A 21,366-nucleotide genomic window follows, 5' to 3' on the forward strand; every position below is an offset into this window, starting at 1 on the left:
CTACTCTAACCATTGTTAAAATCAGAAAAATTTAATTAATTTATCATTCTGTATATTCTGCTGCATCTCATTTTAAGGTTATAGTTACAGGAATGTAATCCTAATACGATTTGATATGGGACCTGAAAGAATTCAGATTTGATGTTTGTTCTGGATTTGAACATTCAAATGATTCTGAACCCCATCCCTAGCTTTCAGTTTGATGTTCACCAGTTAAGCATGTACCTTGTCTCTCTGTTAGGAGGAGGCCATCTCAGCATTAGAAAAGTTCCCAACACCTGCCTCCAGACTGGCTCTGACAGACATCTTAGAGCAAGAACAGTGTTTCTACAAGGTCCGCATGCAGGCCTGCTTCTGTTTGGCCAAGGTATGTGTCTCTGTGTGTTTGAAAAGCGTATTTTGTCTCTGTCCCCTCCTTGCGGTTCTGTGGAAATCCTCTGTGGATAAATGTGTGACGTACATGCATACATGTGCGACGTACATGCATACATGTGCGTCTGTATAAAAATCAAACGATCGATCGCTGATTATTGAGGAGAAATTAAAAAGAACGTGGAGAGACAGAAAGAGTCTCAAGACAGCTTAAAACCTTAAAGTTTCACAATGAAAGTAATAAGCAGAAAACCTGCAGGGGCCGATGCATGACGTGCTGAGCCGCTCCCGACATCTCCCCACGATTAAACGAGAGTAATCACTCAACGGAGGAGAATGAAATCCTTATCAAGTTTAACAATGCCTATAATATAGAGAAAGAGGAAATCCCTTTCCCAAAATTCAAATTCGCAGATCACACTGATGGAAAAAAAACTAGTTGAATGTGATTCCAACTAGAAGGCTACAGACAGATAAAATGATAAAATTGCCTCCTCCCCCTGCCTATCATTTATGATGGTGACAGCGATGTCACTGTCGGTTTTTACGATAGGGTGCTGCAAAACTCTGATATGACAAATATTCATCAGCATGCAGGTTAATTGATTAATACATTTCTTTTAGTGAAAAGTTTGTCTAGAGCCATGAATGGGAAACCGTGTGATTCGATTTACGAGATTAACTGATCTACCCAATGGCGTGATTTCTGTTGGAAAAATCTGGTACTTTTTTCATTCCCCCTAAACTGCAAACACACTTTGACCAATGAATCTTCCTACATGTTCGGAGAAACTGTGGGGACGGAGGCGCAGATCACCACCACATGTTTTGGTCCTGCCCAAAGTTATACACTGTGTGCACAATTATTAGGCAAGTTGTATTTTTGAGGATTAATTTTATTATTGAACAACTACAGTGCTCTCGGTCAATCCAAAATGTTAATGAACCTAAACCTGAATGTTTACGAAAGTAAAAGTGAGGTTTTGTCTTTCTTACGAGAATATATATATGTGCACAATTATTAGGCAACTATTAGTATGCAGAATTATTATGCAACTAAATAAAAAAACAAAAATGTTCCCATCTCACTTTTTTATTTATTTGTTTATTTTCATCTGTTAAAGTGAGAATAATAAAACAACTCAAAATTTACAAATACAAATTTCCGACATGTCGACAAACAAAAAAATCAGTGACCAATATAGCCACCCTTCTTTTCAATAAATGTCACAAGCCTTCCATTCATGGAGTCTGTCAGTTTCTTGATATGTTGACGATCAACTTTTTGTGCAGCAGCAACCACAGCCTCCCAGACACTGTTCCGTGAGGTGTACTGATTTCCTTCACTGTAAATATCCCGTTTAAGCAGGGCCCACAGGTTCTCAATAGGGTTTAAGTCAAGGGGGCCATGTCATTATTTTTTCATCCTTAAGGCCTTTACTGGCTAGCCATGCAATTGAGTACTTTGATGCATGTGATGGAGCATTGTCCTGCATAAAAATCATGGTCTTCTTGAAAGATGCAGACTTTTTTCTGTACCACTGCTTGAAGAAAGTATCTTCTAGAAACTGGCAGTAGGTTTGGGTGTTGATTTTGAGGCCATCTTCAACCCGAAAAGGTCCAACTAGCTCATCTTTAGTAATACCAGCCCTGGGGGCGCCTTAAGCTCAGTTGGTAAGGCGTCCCCCTCCCGGGCCGGGCCCAGCAGCAGACCCGGGTTCGATTCCCACCCGCGGTCGTTCTCTGCATGTCACTCCCCTCTCTGCCCCATTTCACCTCTGTCTCTCTGCACTGTCAATAAAGCATAAAAATGCCAAAAAATATCTTTAAAAAAAAATAATACCAGCCCATACCAGTATCCCACCTCCACCTTGCTGGCGTCTGAGTCGAAGTGGAGCTCTGTGTCTGTTACTGATCCAGCCACGGGCCCATCCATCTGGTCCATCAAGTGTCACTCTCATCTCATCAGTCCATAAAACCTTTGAAAAATCTGTCTTCAGATATTTCTTGGCCCAGTCTTGACGTTTCAACTTGTGTGTTTTGTTCAGTGGTGGTCGGGTTTCAGCCTTCCTTACCTTGGCAATGTCTCTAAGCACTGAACACCTTATACTTCTGAGCACTCCGGGTAGGTTGCAGTTCTGGAATATGGCAGAACTGGAGGATAATGGGTTCCTGGTAGCTTCACGTTTGATTCTTCTCAAATCTTTGGCAGTTAATTTGTCTTTTTTTCTCAATACGTTTCTTGCGACCTTGTTGGCTATTTGCAACAAAACGTTTGATGGTTCTGTGGTCACGCCCCAATATCTTAGCAATTTCAAGAGTGCTGCATTCCTCTGAAAGACGTTTTACAATTTTTGACTGTTCAGAGTCCGTTAAATCTCTTTTTGGGCCCATTTTGCCTTAGAAAGAGAAACTGCCTAATAATTATGCACACCTTGATATAGAGTGTTGATCTCCTTAGGCCACACCTTAACTCATTACACAAATACACATCACCTGGTATGCTTAAATCCAATAAGCACTTAGGTTTATACAACTTGAAGTTGGGAAATGTGCATAAAAATTATGATATGGCCAAAATCCTCACTTGCCTAATAATTGTGCACACAGTGTAAACCATGGAAATTGCAAGAAGGTAGGGCTGCTCGATTATGAAAAAATCATAATCATGATTATTTTGAGTAATCACATTGTGTTATCACGATTATTAAAGACAGTTAATCATTGATTTAAGAACATTATGCATTTATTTTACTTTTAACAAGGTTTTTTTCTAATAACACCATGACTTTGGACTTTAAACAAAGGCCTAATTGAACGGAAGACAGGGAGAATAGAAATAGGCTAAATAAGTGAAACATATTTTGAATAAAATAAATGTCAAAATAAAAATAAGCCGTTGTAAATGGTGTTGATAGGGCAAGTCTTTTGCTAGCATTAAATGTAAGGGCATGATTTATTTATGTCTCAAGGAGCTGGCTGGATAGGCAGTTGCATTATACAGTGTTGACAGTTGTGGTGGCAGGAGTCAAGGAGCTTTAAACTTCCTGTGTTTTTTATTCATTGATTGCTTGGTCATGGACCACTATGATTCGACTTAAAGTGAATAAACAAATTGGTCGGGATATTTAGAGGTGCATTAGGGATCTCTCTCTCTCTCGGTCATGTGACTCGCTTGTTTTCAGACAACACTTCTCGTCATCTAGAAGTTTTTCAAAACACCCGGCAATGCGCAACATCTCCCTCATACTATCTGGACCAGCTGATAGTTAAACTATCAGGTGAGGGAAGGGCCGGGCGAGCGCACGGCTGAAAGGGTTCACTGCATTTAAAAGCCTGCATGCCCTGGCGTGCGGAACAATGATAGTTTAATTACGATTATTTTGTTTTCATGATTGAGGGAAGCCGTAATAGTAATCGAAAATGAAATTCAAGTTATTTCCCAGCCCCTCAAAAGGATGACTTAAATTGGTCTGAATTTGGAGAGGTTTTAAATAGCTATATATTTATTCTCAATCTTTATCATTTTGGCGCTCCTGATTTTCCTTTGGCGCTGGATAAATCCGCTTTGGGGGGCGCCGAAAATTTCTCTATGCAGGAAAAACCCCGGCTAGTAGGACGTCTCTTTGACAGATGTTGTTACTTTCCAGATGAAGATTTGATACTATGGATAATATAAAAAGTAAGAAGGTGATGCTAACCATGGTGTTTGTTCCATGATAATCTCCCTTTAGGTACATAGTCATGAAACTCACCTGCTCACAATCTCACAATGCTTTGGCAATTTTACTGCAATTCTTTAACTACACCAAGCTCACAATACTGTCACTTTGACCCTTTAACATTAGTTACTAAATACAGGTGACCAGCACACATATAAACCTATTAGTAAAACGTGTTGTTTTTTTTAGAGCTAATTGTCCCACACATGTATAGCCTACATTTGAATTATATTCTAAATAGTTGTTAACTGTAGTACTACAATTGAAATATTACACGAAAGGGAGATGCTATGTATGTCGCAGTCGGTGTGCCATAAATGACGGCGTAGGACTCAATTTATATTGCTGTAGTGTAACATGCTAGCTAGCTAGAAATGCTAGGCTAGCATTTCTAGCTAGCCTAGCAAGAAATGCTGATTACCCACGCAGGTGACCAGCGCACAAACTACTGTATTTTATAGCATAATGGTGGGTCAGAATATCATCATACCTTACTTATCACTGGTACTCAGCTCCTGTAGTCTGCAGCCAGCTGCTCATTCACGAGGAACGCCGTCGGACGATCTCAAGCCTGATCTTGAGTGAAGAGATTTTTTACCCCATACTCTGTGCGCAGTGACAGGCGTCCAAATGAACCAATGAGGTGGCACACCCAAACAAGCTCTTTTAATTGGTCAAGAGGGCCATGTGCTTCGCCCTTAAATAGTACATAAAGGCTGCGCCGGTCAAGCGCCATCTGCTGGTGGACCTGTCTAACTGCACCTTAAGTACAGAAATAAATTCTACAGATCTCTGCGGCACAAATTAGACAATATTACGTAAGCACACAGGAAGCGATCCACAAATATGCAGAGCCAGTTTCACGTGTAGAAATGGTTCCGTAAATGCGTAAATATGAGTTGACATGTCTTTTTTTGTGGTGAAACTATTTGCATTTTTAAAACTTTTTTTATTATGCAAAATTAAAATACACATTTACAGCCTAAATTCTACATATTTGCAAATCACTTTTTATTTGTGTGGATGTAACTTTACAAAACACAATTACACACACACAAATTATTGCACTTCACCTTTGTAAGGCTTATTCTAAATATCTCGGTGGTAGAAGTTGGACAACATTATGTAAAAATGTAATGTGGCTCACAAACTCACAGGAGGCAATTCACAAATATGCAAACCCTTTTTCACATCCGTAAATGCGTAAATATGACTTTGTATTTTCAGAGTAAGTTCTACATATTTGCAAGTAAAAAATTACAGGTTTGTGGATAGTGAAATACGTGTGAATCTTGGTTCACACTTGTCAATTGTAGTCTGTGCTTTTACAAAACTGTTTTGCTTTCACAGATAATAAAGTCTAATAAAATCTTCCATATGGAACTAGCTGCGAACCGGCTCTAGCACCAGCCAGGAGCTGGAATCTGGCTCGCGTTGGTGGAAAAGGAATATTTGAGAACAACATATACTGTAACTTCCCAGCCAGCAAGGCCAACCACCAGTTTAAGCCTGCACTGAATCTCAGTTGCCTGAATCCTAGTCTGTGGCTTAAGGAAATTCTCTATTCTCTGAATTTGGTCTATGCCATCTGGGTTCCACCTGAACCAATATTTTCACAACATGCTAAACTGAGGGGGTTGAAATGGCTGGCTGGCTGGCTGACACACACACACACACACACACACACACACACACACACACACACACACACACACACACCACACACCAACACAGAGTTGGCCTATGCCCGCAAATGGACTTGGCTACATTGGTGGACATGGCTTTTACTTTCTTTATGTCAGTAAAAAATGTGGGTGGCAGGAAGGAATAGCCTGGGGCCGAAAATTGCAGGGGGTACATAAAAAGTGCCTGCGCATACATATTGTAACAGTCGGTTTTATAACTGTAGCGCCACTAGGTGGCGCCTCCCTTTGTTTGTTGTGGAATGTAATGTTGACCATGAAGAAGAAGTACATGTGCTTCTCCGCTCTGCTAAAAGTAACTATGCAGTCTATGAGGGAAGTCTCCCTTATATTCTTTATTTTGTAATGAGTTGGTGTAGGCAGGAATCTCGGACTATGTTCCTGAACGCATGTATGCTTAATAGATATAGTGCCGTAGAGACCTGTCTTGAAATGGTCAATGTGTAATAAAAGTACCGTTAGGAGAATCCCACAAGTTGCCTACCGAGTCTTCATGCTAACCGCAGCTATTGCTATCGTACCATATCCATAACCTGCACCATTCACCATTACAATATGCAAAAACATTCCAGTGTGCATGTCCATCTTGTTTACTTTACCCAATGACAACATCCTGTGTCAGTGAGCCTTTGCCCTACATTATCCTGTTGGAAATCTCGTGTTCTGTGCTTGTGTCCAGTCGGCTTTTACTTTATAGTTCATTTCTCATCATAAAAATTATAATTGGCAGAAAGGACATTGTTGTACATGTTTCAACAGTATCTACGTGTAAGCCTTGCAGTATTTCTCATGTTACTACCATAGTTTTGAGAGCGCTGATTACACTCTGTATATTTTACATTCCACAGACTTTGCTTAATCTTAATCTTAAATATTTAATTGTGCTATTATGTGCCTGTGATGACAACAGAAAGTTGACTGCTAACAAAAGTTGCATTCCACATTTTTTGACTTGAACAAAACGGAACTTAAAACTATAGAAGTATAAAGATGTTTGTCTCTTATATGTGGTATAAACATTGCAGATAGCCAATTCCATGGTGAGCACATGGCAGGGCCCGCCAGCTATGAAGTCCTTGTTTACCCGAATGTTCTGCTGTAAGAGCTGCCCCAACATCGTCAAGACCAACAACTTCATCAGCTTCCAGAGTTACTTCCTGCAAAAGGTACAGCAAACAAACACAAAACACTTAGGCATACTTAGGAAAATGCACTAGTTCTAACTGCAAACACTTATTCTCAACAGACTTTAGAAAGAAATCCTGGTCTATGTTCTGACTAGGGATGGGCATTTTAAGAAATTCAATTGATAGATCATCGGGAAAATTAACAAGCAATTATCGAGTAATCGTTATCTTTTTTTACATATTAAAAATGCCAACAGAACATCCAAAATACAGCGTTTTTACCATAGACTGTATACATGAGGTTTTTACTCAATTACAAATTTATTCCAAGATCTTCTAGGCAAACAACAATCTATTAAGACAAGGCAACTTTTTAAAATAAAATAATAATAAAATGCAGCGCTGGTTAAAGCCCGAGGCTATGAGCCAACAAGGAGCCAATGCTACGATACCTTTAAAGTTTAAACACATATGCGCCTCCTAAGATGTTAAGTATCTCCCCTTGCTGGTAGGATGTTTAATTGCTGCCCATACAGTCTTTGGTGCTGCCACTTAGTGAAACTCATTGCTGTGCTGCCGGACTCACACTGCGCAACACAACGGCTATATGATCGGCAATTTCACATGATCGACAATATTCTTAACGAGCAATGATCGATTGATCGATTAATTATGCCCATCCCTAGTTCTGACTGCATGCAAAAAAATCCCATCTTTTTGTTCAGATATGTTTTTTAATGATAAAAGCAGGGCAAGGGTAGTATGGTATGGTCTTAAATGTAAATCAAGGTAACATTTAAAGCATAGACTGTAACAGTATCACGGTATATTAATTTATCTTAAAATTATTGCTTGTGAATGGGTAACAAACAAACTTTTACTGTAGGCCTATACTCTTACATTGGTTGTAAAATAAATAAAATGTATTTTAACAAGTAGCCTAGAACACATTACTTACATAGAAGAAATTATCCAAATTGTTCAAGATGTTTTTGAGTAATGACACCAAAACCAAAAAGTGTTACAATTGCCCCTGGTCTACCCTACAGAGAGATTTTAACAACATTTATAGTGCAATCTGCAATGGTATGCTCTGTTTGTGCATGGGTAGAGGAGGGGGTCATGGCTATGTTTTTATATGTAATGCACTCTGTGCTGACTTGGTGGCAGACTTTTTTTTTTCCAATCAGTTTCTGACATCTCTTTACTTTATTTTCAATTGAAAATCCTTGTGTGGTGTTTAATTAGTCTAAAAACTTGCAGACATAAAAACCACACGCGCACAAGTGCATAGAACAACTTCTGTGAAAGGAAAAGCTTTAGCGCAAGGAGTATTTCTCACTGGGCTATGATCGAGTGTTGAGCACGAGCCTGGCCCTCTTTTGGTGCGCGTGCGATGAAGCGTTTCCGCTCGCAGATGCTGTTCTGTGGACACCGTGAGGAACATTTCTCAATTAAGCTTGTTGGAAAATGAAGCTATGAAATTGTGTTTCTCTTTTTTTAGTAGCTATATTGTGTCATGATGACTGTTTTTATTTTTATTTTTGTCATGTCAGACAATGCCTGTTGCCATGGCGTTACTCAGAGATGTCCAGAACCTCTGTCCTAAAGATGTCCTCAACTTCATCCTCGATCTCATCAAGTATAACGACAACAGAAAAAACAAAGTAAGGAATCACATTTACACACTTCTGTAACATGATAATTATTTAATAACATGACTGGCCAAAATGATCAAATATACAGCATTTTTCATTTTCAGGTGATTGATTGGCATGATGGTTAAAGCTTATTTTGGAGTAATAGACCTTCAATGGCTATTATTTTGCAAATGGCAACAGTACACTTTTTGAGTTTACTTTTCTCTTCCCCCCCTCCATCTTGTATCTCTTCAGTTTTCCGATAACTTCTACCGTGCAGATCTGATTAAAGCTCTGACCAACTCTCTGACCCCAGCCATCAGCATCAACAATGAGGTGAGGACAGTGGACAATTTAAATGCCGACGTCCGTCTCATCTTGGAGGAGATCACACGATTTCTCAACATGGAGAAACTGCTGCCGAGCTTCAGAAATACCATCACTGTCAGGTTAGGAGTGCTTGACTATATACAATATGTTTCACATGACGGCTCTTCTCCCAGTTTCACACAACAAAGTAATTCAAAATGTTTGTGTATCGATTGTTGGTTGACATTATCCTGTCAACCATGTTTTTTCTCCAACAACAAGTGACCACTAATTAGGGCTGAGCAGCAAGGCTGCTACGACCCTCTTGTTTTTGCCAGTATTATTTTTCTTTCTCATCTTCTTCTTTAGTTGAAAACTCAACAAATTTTGTGCTGAAGTCCAGTCCTCTGCAAAAATTAATCAGTCAGATTTGTATACTAATGGTCCTGATGCTGGCAATACAGCAACCATCTAAAAATATTTGTCCTGTCCTTTGTCCTGTCAGAGTAACCAAATATTGCCAACTTACATTCTGGCTGCATTTTTACATTGCTATGAAAAACAATCAAATATATCACACCAGAACTTTTATAATACCGGTCAGTCCCAAAAGAAGTGCGATAATGAGCCTTCAGCAGTTCCACATCTGTCACACTTGGGAGAAACAGAGTCAAAGGTCTTGCTAAGTTTAGTTTTAGATTAGTAAAGCCTGTGTAGGACTTTAAATTGGATTCATCTATGTCTAGAATTGATAGAACATGTCTGTACACTGGACAGCCCTTCCTCCCACAGTTCATCTGGGATTATTTATTTAAAAACAAACACAACATTGTGATACAAATCGTGAGTGGGTGTATATTTACAGCCCTAATATCATGATATGACACTTTATCATATTTATTTTTATAAAAATGTATAGCAGTATTATACATTTATCACGGTATCATATCGCACAGCCCTACTGGCACAATGAAAGCATTTGTGAAGCGGGATATCAAGTGTTTCGAGTTTGGTTGCTAGATAAAAACTTTATTCTTTGGTTTGATTGTGAATTATTGGCCACACTCCTTTACAAAATTCCTGGCTTGAAGGTAGCAACACAAATGTGATTGAGGAAGGAGTTATTTGGTTTGGAGCTGAAGAAAAGACACAGCAAACATTTTGTGCTCTAGTCAGATGAGACCAAACTTGAAGTTTTTGGCCTGAATGCAAAATGCTATGTGTGGCGGAAAACTAACAGTGCACATCACCCTGAACACACCATCCCCACAGTGAAACATGATGGTGGCAGCATCATGCTGTGGGGATGCTTTTCTTCAGCAGGTAAAGGGGAAGCTGCTCAGAGTTGATGGGAAGATGGATGGAGCCAAATACAGGGCAATGTTGGTAGAAAACTTGTTAGAGTCTGCAAAAGACATGAGACTAGGGCAGAGGTTCACATTCCAGCAGGACAAAGACCCTAAACATACAGCCAGATCTACTATGGAATGGTTTCCCAACTGGCGGACAGGTTTACAGTAGCCCGCCTGATAGGTTGACCGACTGTGTTGTAAATAAAAGTAAATAAATACATTTAAAAAAAAAAAAGTAAATCCGACAACATTAAATGCACGTCTTCCCACTTACGTTCACATCTCTGTCACTAGTGGTGCAACGGATCACGTTTGATCCGTGGTTCGTACATGGTCGGCACACACATTGAACCACAGATTGAGTGAAATGCAAAAAAAAGAAGAAAAAAAGAGGGCTGTGTGTTCACGTGATCGGCACAGTGTAATACGGAACGGTTAGTGCCGAGCAGAGCGAAGGAACTGGGCTACTGTAGCCTACTGACGCAAATCGCACAACACATTCATTGTGTTTAATAACGATATTTATTCATTTATATTTTCCTGCTCCACGGTCAGGAGCAGTCAGGATAGTTTAGTTTCAGTTTAGTTTTTCATCTCCGTGTCAAACCGCTCAGCTGAACAGCTGATCCAATCAGCTGTTCACTCCGGTTAGCGGGTGTCAGTCACTCCTGTGGAGATAGAGCTTATAAATCTCCAGGATCATGTTCAGCTTAATAATAGAATTAGCAATTCAAAAGTTGAGTTCTGATGTTCTGCATAAAAGCACTTCAAAGCTGTTAAGATAAACCTTTATGCATTTGTGTATATTTGTTGCTCTTTTAAATTAGAATTGCTGTGTTGCTTAATCCTTGCTAGCCTTATGCATAACATCACCACCAACAAAGAAATGTATAATAATTATGATATTGGATAGAATCGGCTCCGAACTAAAACAAGTAGATCGGTGCATCCCTACTGCAAACGTGAGGCATAGCCAGTCACCAGCTTGTAGCATTGTTCCTCAGGAATCTTAGCTCATTCCTCATGGGGTTAGGGTTAGGTTGAATTATTTGGTTTCCGTGCTGCAACAGCCTTCTTCAAATGCCACCACAGATTTGCTATGGGATTCAAGTCAGGTGGCTGTGATGGCCACTCTAGAATATTCCAGAACTTCTTCTGAAGCCAAGCCTTGGTGGACTTTGAGGTATGCTTGGGATCATTGTCCTGTTGGAAGGTCCAATGACACCCAAGCTTTATGACAGATTTCCTGATATTTGATAGGATCCATCTTGCCCTCCACACTCTGCAGTTTTCCAGTGCCAGAGGAATCAATGCAGCCCCAGAGCACCACAGAGCCCCCGCTATGCTTCACTGTAGACAGGGTGTTACATACCACTGATACATAGGCCCGAAAAGCTCAGGGCTCCAGACTAACTTTTTTCATTGGGTGCACCGGTGCGCCTAACTTTTTCATCTAGGTGCACCAGCATATATTTTGGGTGCACCAAATTAGTGCTGCATGAATTGGAGAAATGCGATTATAGTGGCCAATATTGCGATTTGCGACGCAATATAATAAATGGTAGGCTATTATGATTCTACTTTCTTGGTTTTCAAGGAAGATTTGAGAATATTGACAGCTTCGATACCTGATCTCAATTTAAAACAAGCACATATTAAGAATCAGTGAAAATATAAAAAATAAAGCTTCTACTAGGCCTATACTGTTTTCAAAATAATAAAAATGATAGTTAAAAAATGTAATAAAAAAAAAATACTTCCCCATTAAAATAAATGCATTCCTCCAAAGACAATAGTCTCTATAAGCATAATCGAGTCTCCTTATCGATCCGGGTCTTTATCGATACCACTATCCATACTTTTCTATTATTTTGTTGAAAGATAACTGGTATTATTGCTTTAATTGCCCATAAGATGATCAGAGCTCAAGATAGGATGTTAAACAGGTCATAATTCCATAGTTAGGCTACTATCCATTTTATATTGCTGAAAAAACAAGTTTTTCACCAAAACTGTATTATTAAAATTTCTCTCCAAAAACCAAAAATCTTTTTTTTTTGTTACATTTGAACACACCATGATGACCTTTTATTTACCTTTGCCTAAAATCTATATTACCGAGGTGACCTGAACACAACACATTTGACACCGTTAGCAACTTTTTTTTAAGCTAACTAGCTCTATATCACATGCTATATCTTGCTGATTTTAACATGGATTTGAAAACTGGATAACTATTTTTAACTGACAGGACTTTCTACACCGTCCGGTTGTATGATAACTACCGCTGCTTTGAATGACTGTTGATGCGCACGGTGCCGACTCTCCGAGCCCGTCTGCAGCAGCAGCTGTGCGCATTTTTTTTATTTTTTTGGACTACAGGTAGACGGATACTGAGTTGAAGGAGTTTTTTTTCAACCCAAAGACAGTTCATGGTAGGCAACTCTTTTATATGCCTTTGTTTTCCGTCACAGTTCAGCGTGGATGCTGCTGCGCGTCGGCGTCCATGTTTGTTTGTTTACTCTGCTGTCGACTCGGCAACCGTCTTGCACGCCGTGTAGGTGCGCGCGCAGATACACACACACACACACACACACACACACACACACTGTCAGAGGGGCGCTACCAAAAAGACGAGAGCAGCAGTTGGAACGTATAGACACACGCGCGCACATTTATCCTACATTGTATCGCAATCGCAGCAGCCAATTTTGCGGTTATGTAATTGCACTAGCTGCTCACATCGCAATTAGATGAATCGTGCAGCACAACACCCAATATTACATTTAATATGACGTGATCAATTTCAGGTGCACTGGTGCGACCAGTGGAAATATCTGGTCGCACTCCACAGATTTTTGGGCGCATGTGCGCCCAAATTAGGCGCACTCTGGAGCCCTGAAGCTTGAGTTTAGTTTCATCGCTCTACAGAACAGAACCCCTTGGGCTTATTCATATGGTTATGAGCATATTGATGAGTTTTCTTGTGTTTTTTGGTCAGTAGTGATGCACCTCTTGGTGTTCTGGCATGGAGATCTTCATGAGACCTAATTTGCATTGGGGGTTGAATAATTAGGGCCAGAGCACCGACCGGTGCGAAGCCCTATTGAAACCGCCAGGATTCTTATTCTTCTTCTTTATTATTTGTAGTCATTTTTGGCACTTTTCACCCCCTTCCCGTCATGCAAAACTTAAAAAACTTTGCGTACCCATCAGACCTGCAAAAAATTGCAATGTATCAGTGGTTCAGGATTTGATCTCAAAGACGGCGCCCCCTATGGCCACAAACAGTTTTTCAGGAAATGCATGCTCAAAAATTGGGCTAGAAGCCTGAAATTTTAGGACAACATGTAATGGCCCAAGGCGCACATAAATGCAATTTTATGTCATTAGCCAAAATCAACAGGAAGTCGGCCATTTTGGATTTAGTGCCTAAAATCGCCATAATACAAATTTTCACATATCGACGAATTGGTCCCAGAGTTTTTACACCAGGAACGTCAAACCACTTCTCAAATACTCAAGACGCTTGCCCGATGGTAAATTGCAGAAAGATTTCAAAATCACAGTAGTACGAGTGATCTATTGGGGGGCAAAGTTGACGTAAACATCATCATTAACGAACCTCATGAAACTTTAATTCATCATAACTCAGGCTGTGTTATACCTAGCTGCACCAATTTAAACCCCAAATGTATCTTTGCAGGCCCCACAAAAAAGCCTCTTGAAGCCCCGCCCCAAAATCAACAGGAAGTCTTTTAATTTGAAATATGTGAATTTCTGACTCGAAAATCATCACAATGTTCAAAAATTAATAACTCCTAGCAGGGACACTCATCAGACATGGAAGATATACCAAAAATAAATTTGTTTGATTCCGAATAACTATGACGAGATGGAGGCCGATATTCTCCAAAATTCCGTCATATGTCATAACTCCACATTACTCTGCAGGAATGCAGAGTAAAGTGCACACATGACAACTTTTTGTGCAAAAAAAAAATTATAGGGTATGTCCTCCGACATGGAAGATGATATACCCGAAAGCTCGTTTTAATCGGGACCACCGTCTTGCAGCACCGGCGCGTCATTCGCCAAAAAACATCAAAAACGAACCTCATGAACCCTTTAATTGATCATAGCTCAGGCTTTGTTACACCTAGATGCACAATATTTCATATAGCAATGTAAAATCCCAGGACAAACAAAAAAGCCTCTTGAAGCCCCGCCCCAAAATCAACAGGAAGTCTTTTAATTTGAAATATTCGCCAAAAAAACAGGAAGTTGGCCTAACTCCACCATACTCTGTCTCATCTTCTCCAAATTTGTTATGGTTAATGAGACCCAAGGCCTGAGGAAGACGTATTCCCTGCTGACCGTCTGGGGTGGCTGTGCAGAGCGCTAAACACTAGGGCAGCCGGTCGAGAATTCACTTGTTCAAATCGGTTCAAATTTCCTGCAATCATGTCGTCATGATACCGGATTTTTCCATGTATGGTAATGCTGCAACGTGCTGGTGCGCTCCGGCCATGCCCCCACCTTCCTGCTCAAATCTGCCCGCGCGCTGCTGAAAGTGTTCCGGAAGGAAGGTAACCAATCACAACGGAGTGGGGTTTGCAGGAAGGGGGGGGGAGGGGGCGGAGATGGCCGAAGCGCAGTGTTGACAGAGCATGCTGAATCGCCCAGATGAGATGAAGAGTTTCCCGAAAATCTGCTTGGTTTTTTGTGATGTGATTCATGTCACGTTGTTCTATAGCAGTTTTTAACAAGAAATGAAGACCAGAAAAGTAGTATAATAGGAGATCTTTTTTTTTTTAAAGATATTTTTTGGGCATTTTTATGCTTTATTTGATAGTGCAGAGAGACAGAGGTGAAATGGGGCAGAGAGGGGAGTGACATGCAGAGAACGACCGCGGGTGGGAATCAAACCCGGGTCTGTTGCTGGGCCCGGCCCGGAAGGGGGACGCCTTACAAACTGAGCTAAAGGCACCCCCATAATAGGAGATCTTTAAGTCAAAACAGATTTGAATCATATTAAACATATTCACCTGACCACTAGGGGAGAATGGGGTAATTTGTTACACGGGTAGGTTGTCACAATCGTTATATCTCGGAACCAGAAGGCGCTGTCTGTTAAATTTTGGTATGTAAATATCCACAACTGGGATCAGAGGTCACCTACATAGTCTTCCTTGGAGTTAGACTGCTGCATTTGAGGTGAGAGAACTGTTAGTGTTTTTCATGTCAAATTGAAAATATTTAGCTCCTCAGTATTTTTCTTCTAGGCTTTTACACAATGGGGTTATAACAAAACACTTGTTACCCTAAAAAAGTGTGAAGGGTAAGCTATAGTTTAGATTGTTTTTAGCAAGCTAATTAGTTGTCAGATGGTTGTTGGCCTTGATGCTAGCAATAAATTCCAGTTGGGGTTGGTCGTCACATTTTTTGGGGGGTTGGTTGTCAAATGTTATCAAAAGGGTGCAGCCAGGAAAGGAACCCAATAACAAAAGAAATTGTCAAGCTGTATCCTCACTGACACCCCAGAGAAGGAGAGAATTGAGCAGGAAAGGCAGCTAGCATGAAAAGTGATAAAGGGCAACAAAATCAAAACGACCCAGTGCATCCCAAACTAGACCAGTTGCCAAGGCTACTGCACCCCAGTGCACTCCACCCCAGCTGGGGTTATAAGAAACAGAAGAGAAAGAGACAGGAGGAGGAATCTTCATCTGATGAAGAGGATGGTTTGTGTTTGGTTTGTATGGAAACGTTCTCCAGCACCCATTAAGGGGAAGTAAGGGAGAAGTGTTGTATGTGCAACCAGCACAATCTCTGCTTAGTTAGAGTGAGCAGACCCTACATTTGCCATCACTGTAACTCAGATAGTGAATGTGTGTATCCTAGTTGAGTAGGCTATTATTGTTAGACCTATTTTGTTTGGTTCTTTATGTTGTTACATACAGTAGGTTGGTCTTAATATGGATTTCCTTTTTGTTAATTCCTTGCTCATTTTGTGTTAACCCATTGATGACGGCTGCTGTGCGATGCCACATTGTATCTCCTGCCTGATGCTGCGTCGCGCAGCATTGTTACTTTATCTAATTTTCATGGCGTGCGCAACATAGAATGCACCGTCATTGGTTCAAATACACATGAGGTGGGTTTGTTGATTTTTTTAAGACCACGTGACCACCCAAAAAATGAGTGGTTTGCCGAAAATCACGCCAATCAAAAAATTAATAAATAAATAATAATAATAAAAATACACCAGCTGTGTCGGCGATAGTGTATTACAGAACAGTTAGTGCCGTTCGGAGCGCAGAATCAAGGTCTACTATAGGCTACTGACAAATCACACAACACATTGCATCTATTTATTAACAATATTTATGAATTTAGGCTATATTTTGCTGCTCCAACTCAAATTCAGCCCAGCCAGGCGATAGTTAAGTTTCAGTTTCGTTTTCATCTCCGTGGTATACAGCCGTTTGGACCAGCTGATCGGCTCCCGACAGCAGGAGTCAGTCTGCGTTCCAGTTGTACTGGGAAGTTGGATTTATGGTGCCAGTGATAACTGAACTAAATAATAAAATAAAGCGATCTTCTCCTTCCTATATCTGTCTATCTTTATCCCTCCACTGCACACTCAGTCACTACTATCCATGCTAAAAGGAAGCAGGATTATAACCTCGTTTAGCACATTATTTTTAAATATTTTATATTATTTATTCTTTTTTTTCTCCCCCATCTAATTTTGACAATTTTTAGAAAAATGTGTTGGTTTGTAAGCGCTAAGGGAGCATGTTTAAATAAAACCTGTGAACCTTAACTTTTAAATGTATTTTATTTCATGTTTCTATGTGCTACACATGCTTAGATATTAAGGTTTTGGTAGACTTTACAATTCATACTATTTTTTCAGAAAACCCTCAGGCATTAACCCATTGATGACGGCTGCTGCGCGATGCCACATTGGCTCTCCTGCCTGATGCTGCATCGTGCAGCATTATTACTTTATCTAATTTTCATGGCATTCCCAGCATAGAATGCACTGTCATTGGTTCAAATACACATGAGGTGGGTTTTGTTGATTTTTTTAAGACCACGTGACCACCCAAAAGTTGTGTGGTTTGCCGAAAATCATGTCAATCAAAAAAATAAAAAAATAAAACAAAATAATAAAAAAAATACGCCAGCTATGTCGGCGACAGAACAGTTAGTGGCGTTTGGTGCGCAGAATCAAGGTCTACTATAGAGTACTGACGAAAATCACACAACACATTGCATCTATTTATTAACAATATTTAATAATTTTCTAATTCATCTAATTTTGATGATTTTTAGAAATATTTGTTGGTTTGTAAGCGCTAAGAGAGCATGTTTAAATAAAACCTGTGAACCTTAACTTTTAAATGTATTTTATTTCATGTTTCTATGTCCTACACAGGCTTAGATATTAAGGTTTTGGTAGAGTTGACAATTCGTACTATTTTTTCAGAAAACCCTCAGGCATTAAGGACATAGATAGATAGATAGATATATCTTTATTTGTCATTGAACCATTACAGAACAACGAAATGGCATTCCAGTTCACACCCCCCCAAGAAACATATAAGACAGTGACATTAACATGGGTGGACAGGGAGAGTGTAACTGTAGATTCGTCTAGCATGGGCCGCGCTCCTATTTCTTAGAAGGAAAAGGGAGAACAAACTGGGAAAGACAGGTTAAAAAAATGCTTATCTCGAACTACGTTCCTTATGGGAGCGCAGTGCGTGATCAGTGAAAAACTACCTTAGCACAATAAGCAACATGATAAAACACCACAAACAATAAGACTCGTAGACATTGCACATTAAAGGAATGGGTTAGGGATTTATGGGACGGTAGGTGTCACAGCCCAGGCACCAGGGGGCGTACGCAGCCCATAGGCGCGCCCCGCCCGCAGCATCCGGTCTGCAACGTGGGAGGGAGAGGGGGTCGGATTCAAGAGGGCTTCAGTAGTCAGGATGTGTGTGCTATGTGTTTACGTGTGTGTGTGTGTGTGTTCCATGAAGCTATCTCTGTCCAGACGTAGTGGGAGTCTACAGGCGCCAGGTGTTATGAGACAGCCGTGGAGACGACCTCGGGGCCCGGTCACAGATAGAGTTCACAGGAGAAGTAGGTGATGGGAGGGTGGGGGGAAGAGCGTCTCTCCACGTAAACATCCAGAGGAGAGAAGAGATAGCACCGCGCCAAGGACGGTGTAGGGAGCCGAATTGAGAGATTGCGATTTGTTTTGGTTGAGACTAGGCGCTGGAATGAAGCCTGTCTTACAGTCACTGGTTTCCGTCTAATAATCCGAAATCCAGTGGCCTTTTCCAAGTGCCTACGGCCGGTTAATGGCAGCCATGATCGAATCCACTTTCCGAATAAGTCCAGGAATCACTTCCAGCTTGCGATTCACCTCGCTTATCACTTGAGTCTGTGCATTAACGGCCCGGCACAAACCCTCAAAGACGGGCAGCTTCTCAATGGCCTGATGTGCTGCCAACGCCTTATTACCGTTGCGGTAAATCAGGAATCCGCCAACTCCAAACAGCAGGAAACCTGATACCATGAGCCCAATGATCTAGACATGCATCCTAGATTGCCATAGTCATCAATGGGTTAAGATGCATAAAGTTATGTAGGCCTATTTTTCAACTTGACAATGAAATTAAACTTTCGAATGTAGTTCTGCTTTCTTGCCTTCTTTTTTGAGATGTTTCCCATAAAGATAACATTGTGACAAACAACCCCATAGTGTGTGACAACCTACCCCTTGATGGGGCTGGTTGTCACAATGTGTTAGAGTGTCTTTGATGGTAAATTTCTTCTTTATTACAATAAGTTCGAAAAAGTGAGGGGTTCACATTTCAAGCCAACACTTTAAGCTTCAATTTAATGTAGGAATGACTATTGAAAGATGTTTAGGTGATGAGCAACTCTCACTAGAGTAAAAAGTGTGCCTACTTACCCTGGTCTCCCCTACTTTATCTGACCTCTTGTTTATATAATTTATGTCAGCTCAGCTTGTAATTCTCATACTTTTTGACCAGCAAGGCATTTTATTTGAAGGCTGACTGCAGTTTATGCCCAATGCACATCCACGTGCCTAGCAAATGAAAACAGCAGTTATAATTTTTGGGGAAAAGTAGATGAGGCCACACAATTTAATGTATTGTTTATATATATATAAAACGGATTAAACTGTGTTACCTATGTGTCATGTTTTTGAGTTAATTTCATGCACGCCTTGAATATCCATAATTTTCATCTCCTTTATTCCCTTCCTCTTCCCAGTTGTCTGAGAGCGATTCGTCAGCTTCAGAAGAATGGTCATATTCCCAGTGATGCGTTACTCTTCAAGTCCTATGCTGAGTATGGACACTTTGTAGACGTACGAATATCTGCACTGGAGGCTCTGGTGGACTATACTAGAGGTAGGACACGTATCCCAAGTATGCTAGCTGTTGTTAAAATGATCATTTTTGTGATTAATTTATGTAGCTCAAAGGTCCCTGCAGATCAGCCTCAGTGGCTCTATCATTCAGTGTCTGTAGCAGGGAAGCCAGTAAAGGTGTGTTACGTCCTCATTTTGTCAAGGGGTAAGGACTGTAACATAAAACACATATTTAAAAAAAGGTAGGAGTCAGGCAGTCAAATTATGTGTTTAATCCTCAAAACAAAAGAGGAAATTTAGGGGCCCTTTACACGGTGAAAACGTGACAGTTTTCACGTTTTTGGTTTCAAAAGTTAAACCGTTCAGACGCAATTTATTTGAAATCTTCACTCATACACATGTTGTCAGAGGAAACGGCCCGAAATCGCTGTTGTAAGCATGCCAAGCCAATAGTCAGCGGTGACACTTAGCCTAGTAGATAGCTCTTCCGGTACAATTTGATGCATAAAACCTTACTGTAACCGAAAATGAATGCCACTAACGTTCATAAAGCGTAGTATTGTAAATTACAAGGTTTCTGTCCTCTTATTTCACCGCATTGAACTCGTGAAAACAGAAGTCATGCTGATAGTGAAGGGGCTTTGTGAGCGGCTACCTTCCTGTTAAGGCCAGGACACACCAGTCCGACTCGTTCCGACTACCCAAAAAATGGAGTCGCCGTTTCAGGAAGCTCCAGTCTTCCCGTCGCGGCCAAAAAACACACCGAGACGACTGCTTATTTTCCGTACGCTCTGCGCTTGCGCGGGACGTAATGTCTCCACAACAGCAGGCGGCGCTAATCTGTATTGTGGCCCGAAAAAATACGAAAGCCGGAAATGATGGGACAGCTCTCTAGAGCAGGGGTGTCAAACTCATTTTCACAAAGGGCCGAATTACGACATGATAATCACACGAAGGGCCAGACATGTCGCTGCCTTCTTTTGAATCCAAAAATCAAACAACATATCTAGGTATATAACCTGCGTACATAGGCTAGATTTTGTTTACATATTTTGGGGGACAAATTATAGGTAGGGGGTATGGGGGTGCTCCCCCAGAAATGTTTGTGCGTCAAACACTTAATTTCCTGTGTTCTAGTAGATTTTTCTGTTTCTGTTTTCTGTGCCTTTTCTGCGTAAATTTATTGAGGAAATGTCTTTATTTTTGTAAAGGAAAAGACAACATTCAGGTTCCTGGTGAAACAATTCTAAAGGACTATAATGCAGTAAGGCTCTCAGGCATCCTGGATTGAGCAACAATATGTTTTCTCTTGGATTTTTCAAAACTTTCTGCGCATTCAAAACATATCACGTTTTTTTATTTTATTTTTTATAGGAATCATGACGCAGCAGTGTTAAATGTTTATGACACTTTACATTGGTAATGAAATGCAAAGCCACCATTGGAAATGAAAGGGGTGGGCTATCAGCGGCTATCTAACGTTAGCAAGTTAGCTAAATTGTAACTTGAGGCAAAAGTTAGAAACCAGATAATGTTAGCATTCATCCTTAGACAGTTGACACAATCAATCATCATATTAGCATTCTATTTTGCCACATAGATTGGCCTATTTACAGCCATTAGAAAAAACATATTTTCTTCAATGCAAGTTCATCAATTCATGGCTTAAAATCCTGAGCTGTGGAACTTTCAGCAGACATTCCTAGTGGTAAGCTATGCG

At 40.5% G+C, this 21,366-nt stretch overlaps 1 protein-coding gene across 2 annotated transcripts in view; it reads left to right on the forward strand.

Annotated features, from left to right (window-relative positions):
• Window positions 1-21,366, forward strand: part of taf2 (TAF2 RNA polymerase II, TATA box binding protein (TBP)-associated factor) — a 100,363-nt gene that overhangs the window by 56,166 nt on the left and 22,831 nt on the right. For both annotated transcript variants that reach the window (XM_080038774.1, XM_080038775.1), the window contains 5 exons: window positions 242-367; window positions 6,823-6,963; window positions 8,481-8,591; window positions 8,820-9,013; window positions 19,547-19,686. In XM_080038774.1, coding sequence (XP_079894900.1) covers window positions 242-367; window positions 6,823-6,963; window positions 8,481-8,591; window positions 8,820-9,013; window positions 19,547-19,686 — 712 coding nt within the window. The remainder of the gene's footprint in view (window positions 1-241; window positions 368-6,822; window positions 6,964-8,480; window positions 8,592-8,819; window positions 9,014-19,546; window positions 19,687-21,366) is intronic.

This window comes from Ammodytes marinus (assembly GCF_949987685.1).
Source record: "Ammodytes marinus genome assembly, chromosome: 13".
NCBI classification, from domain to species: Eukaryota; Metazoa; Chordata; class Actinopteri; order Uranoscopiformes; family Ammodytidae; genus Ammodytes; species Ammodytes marinus.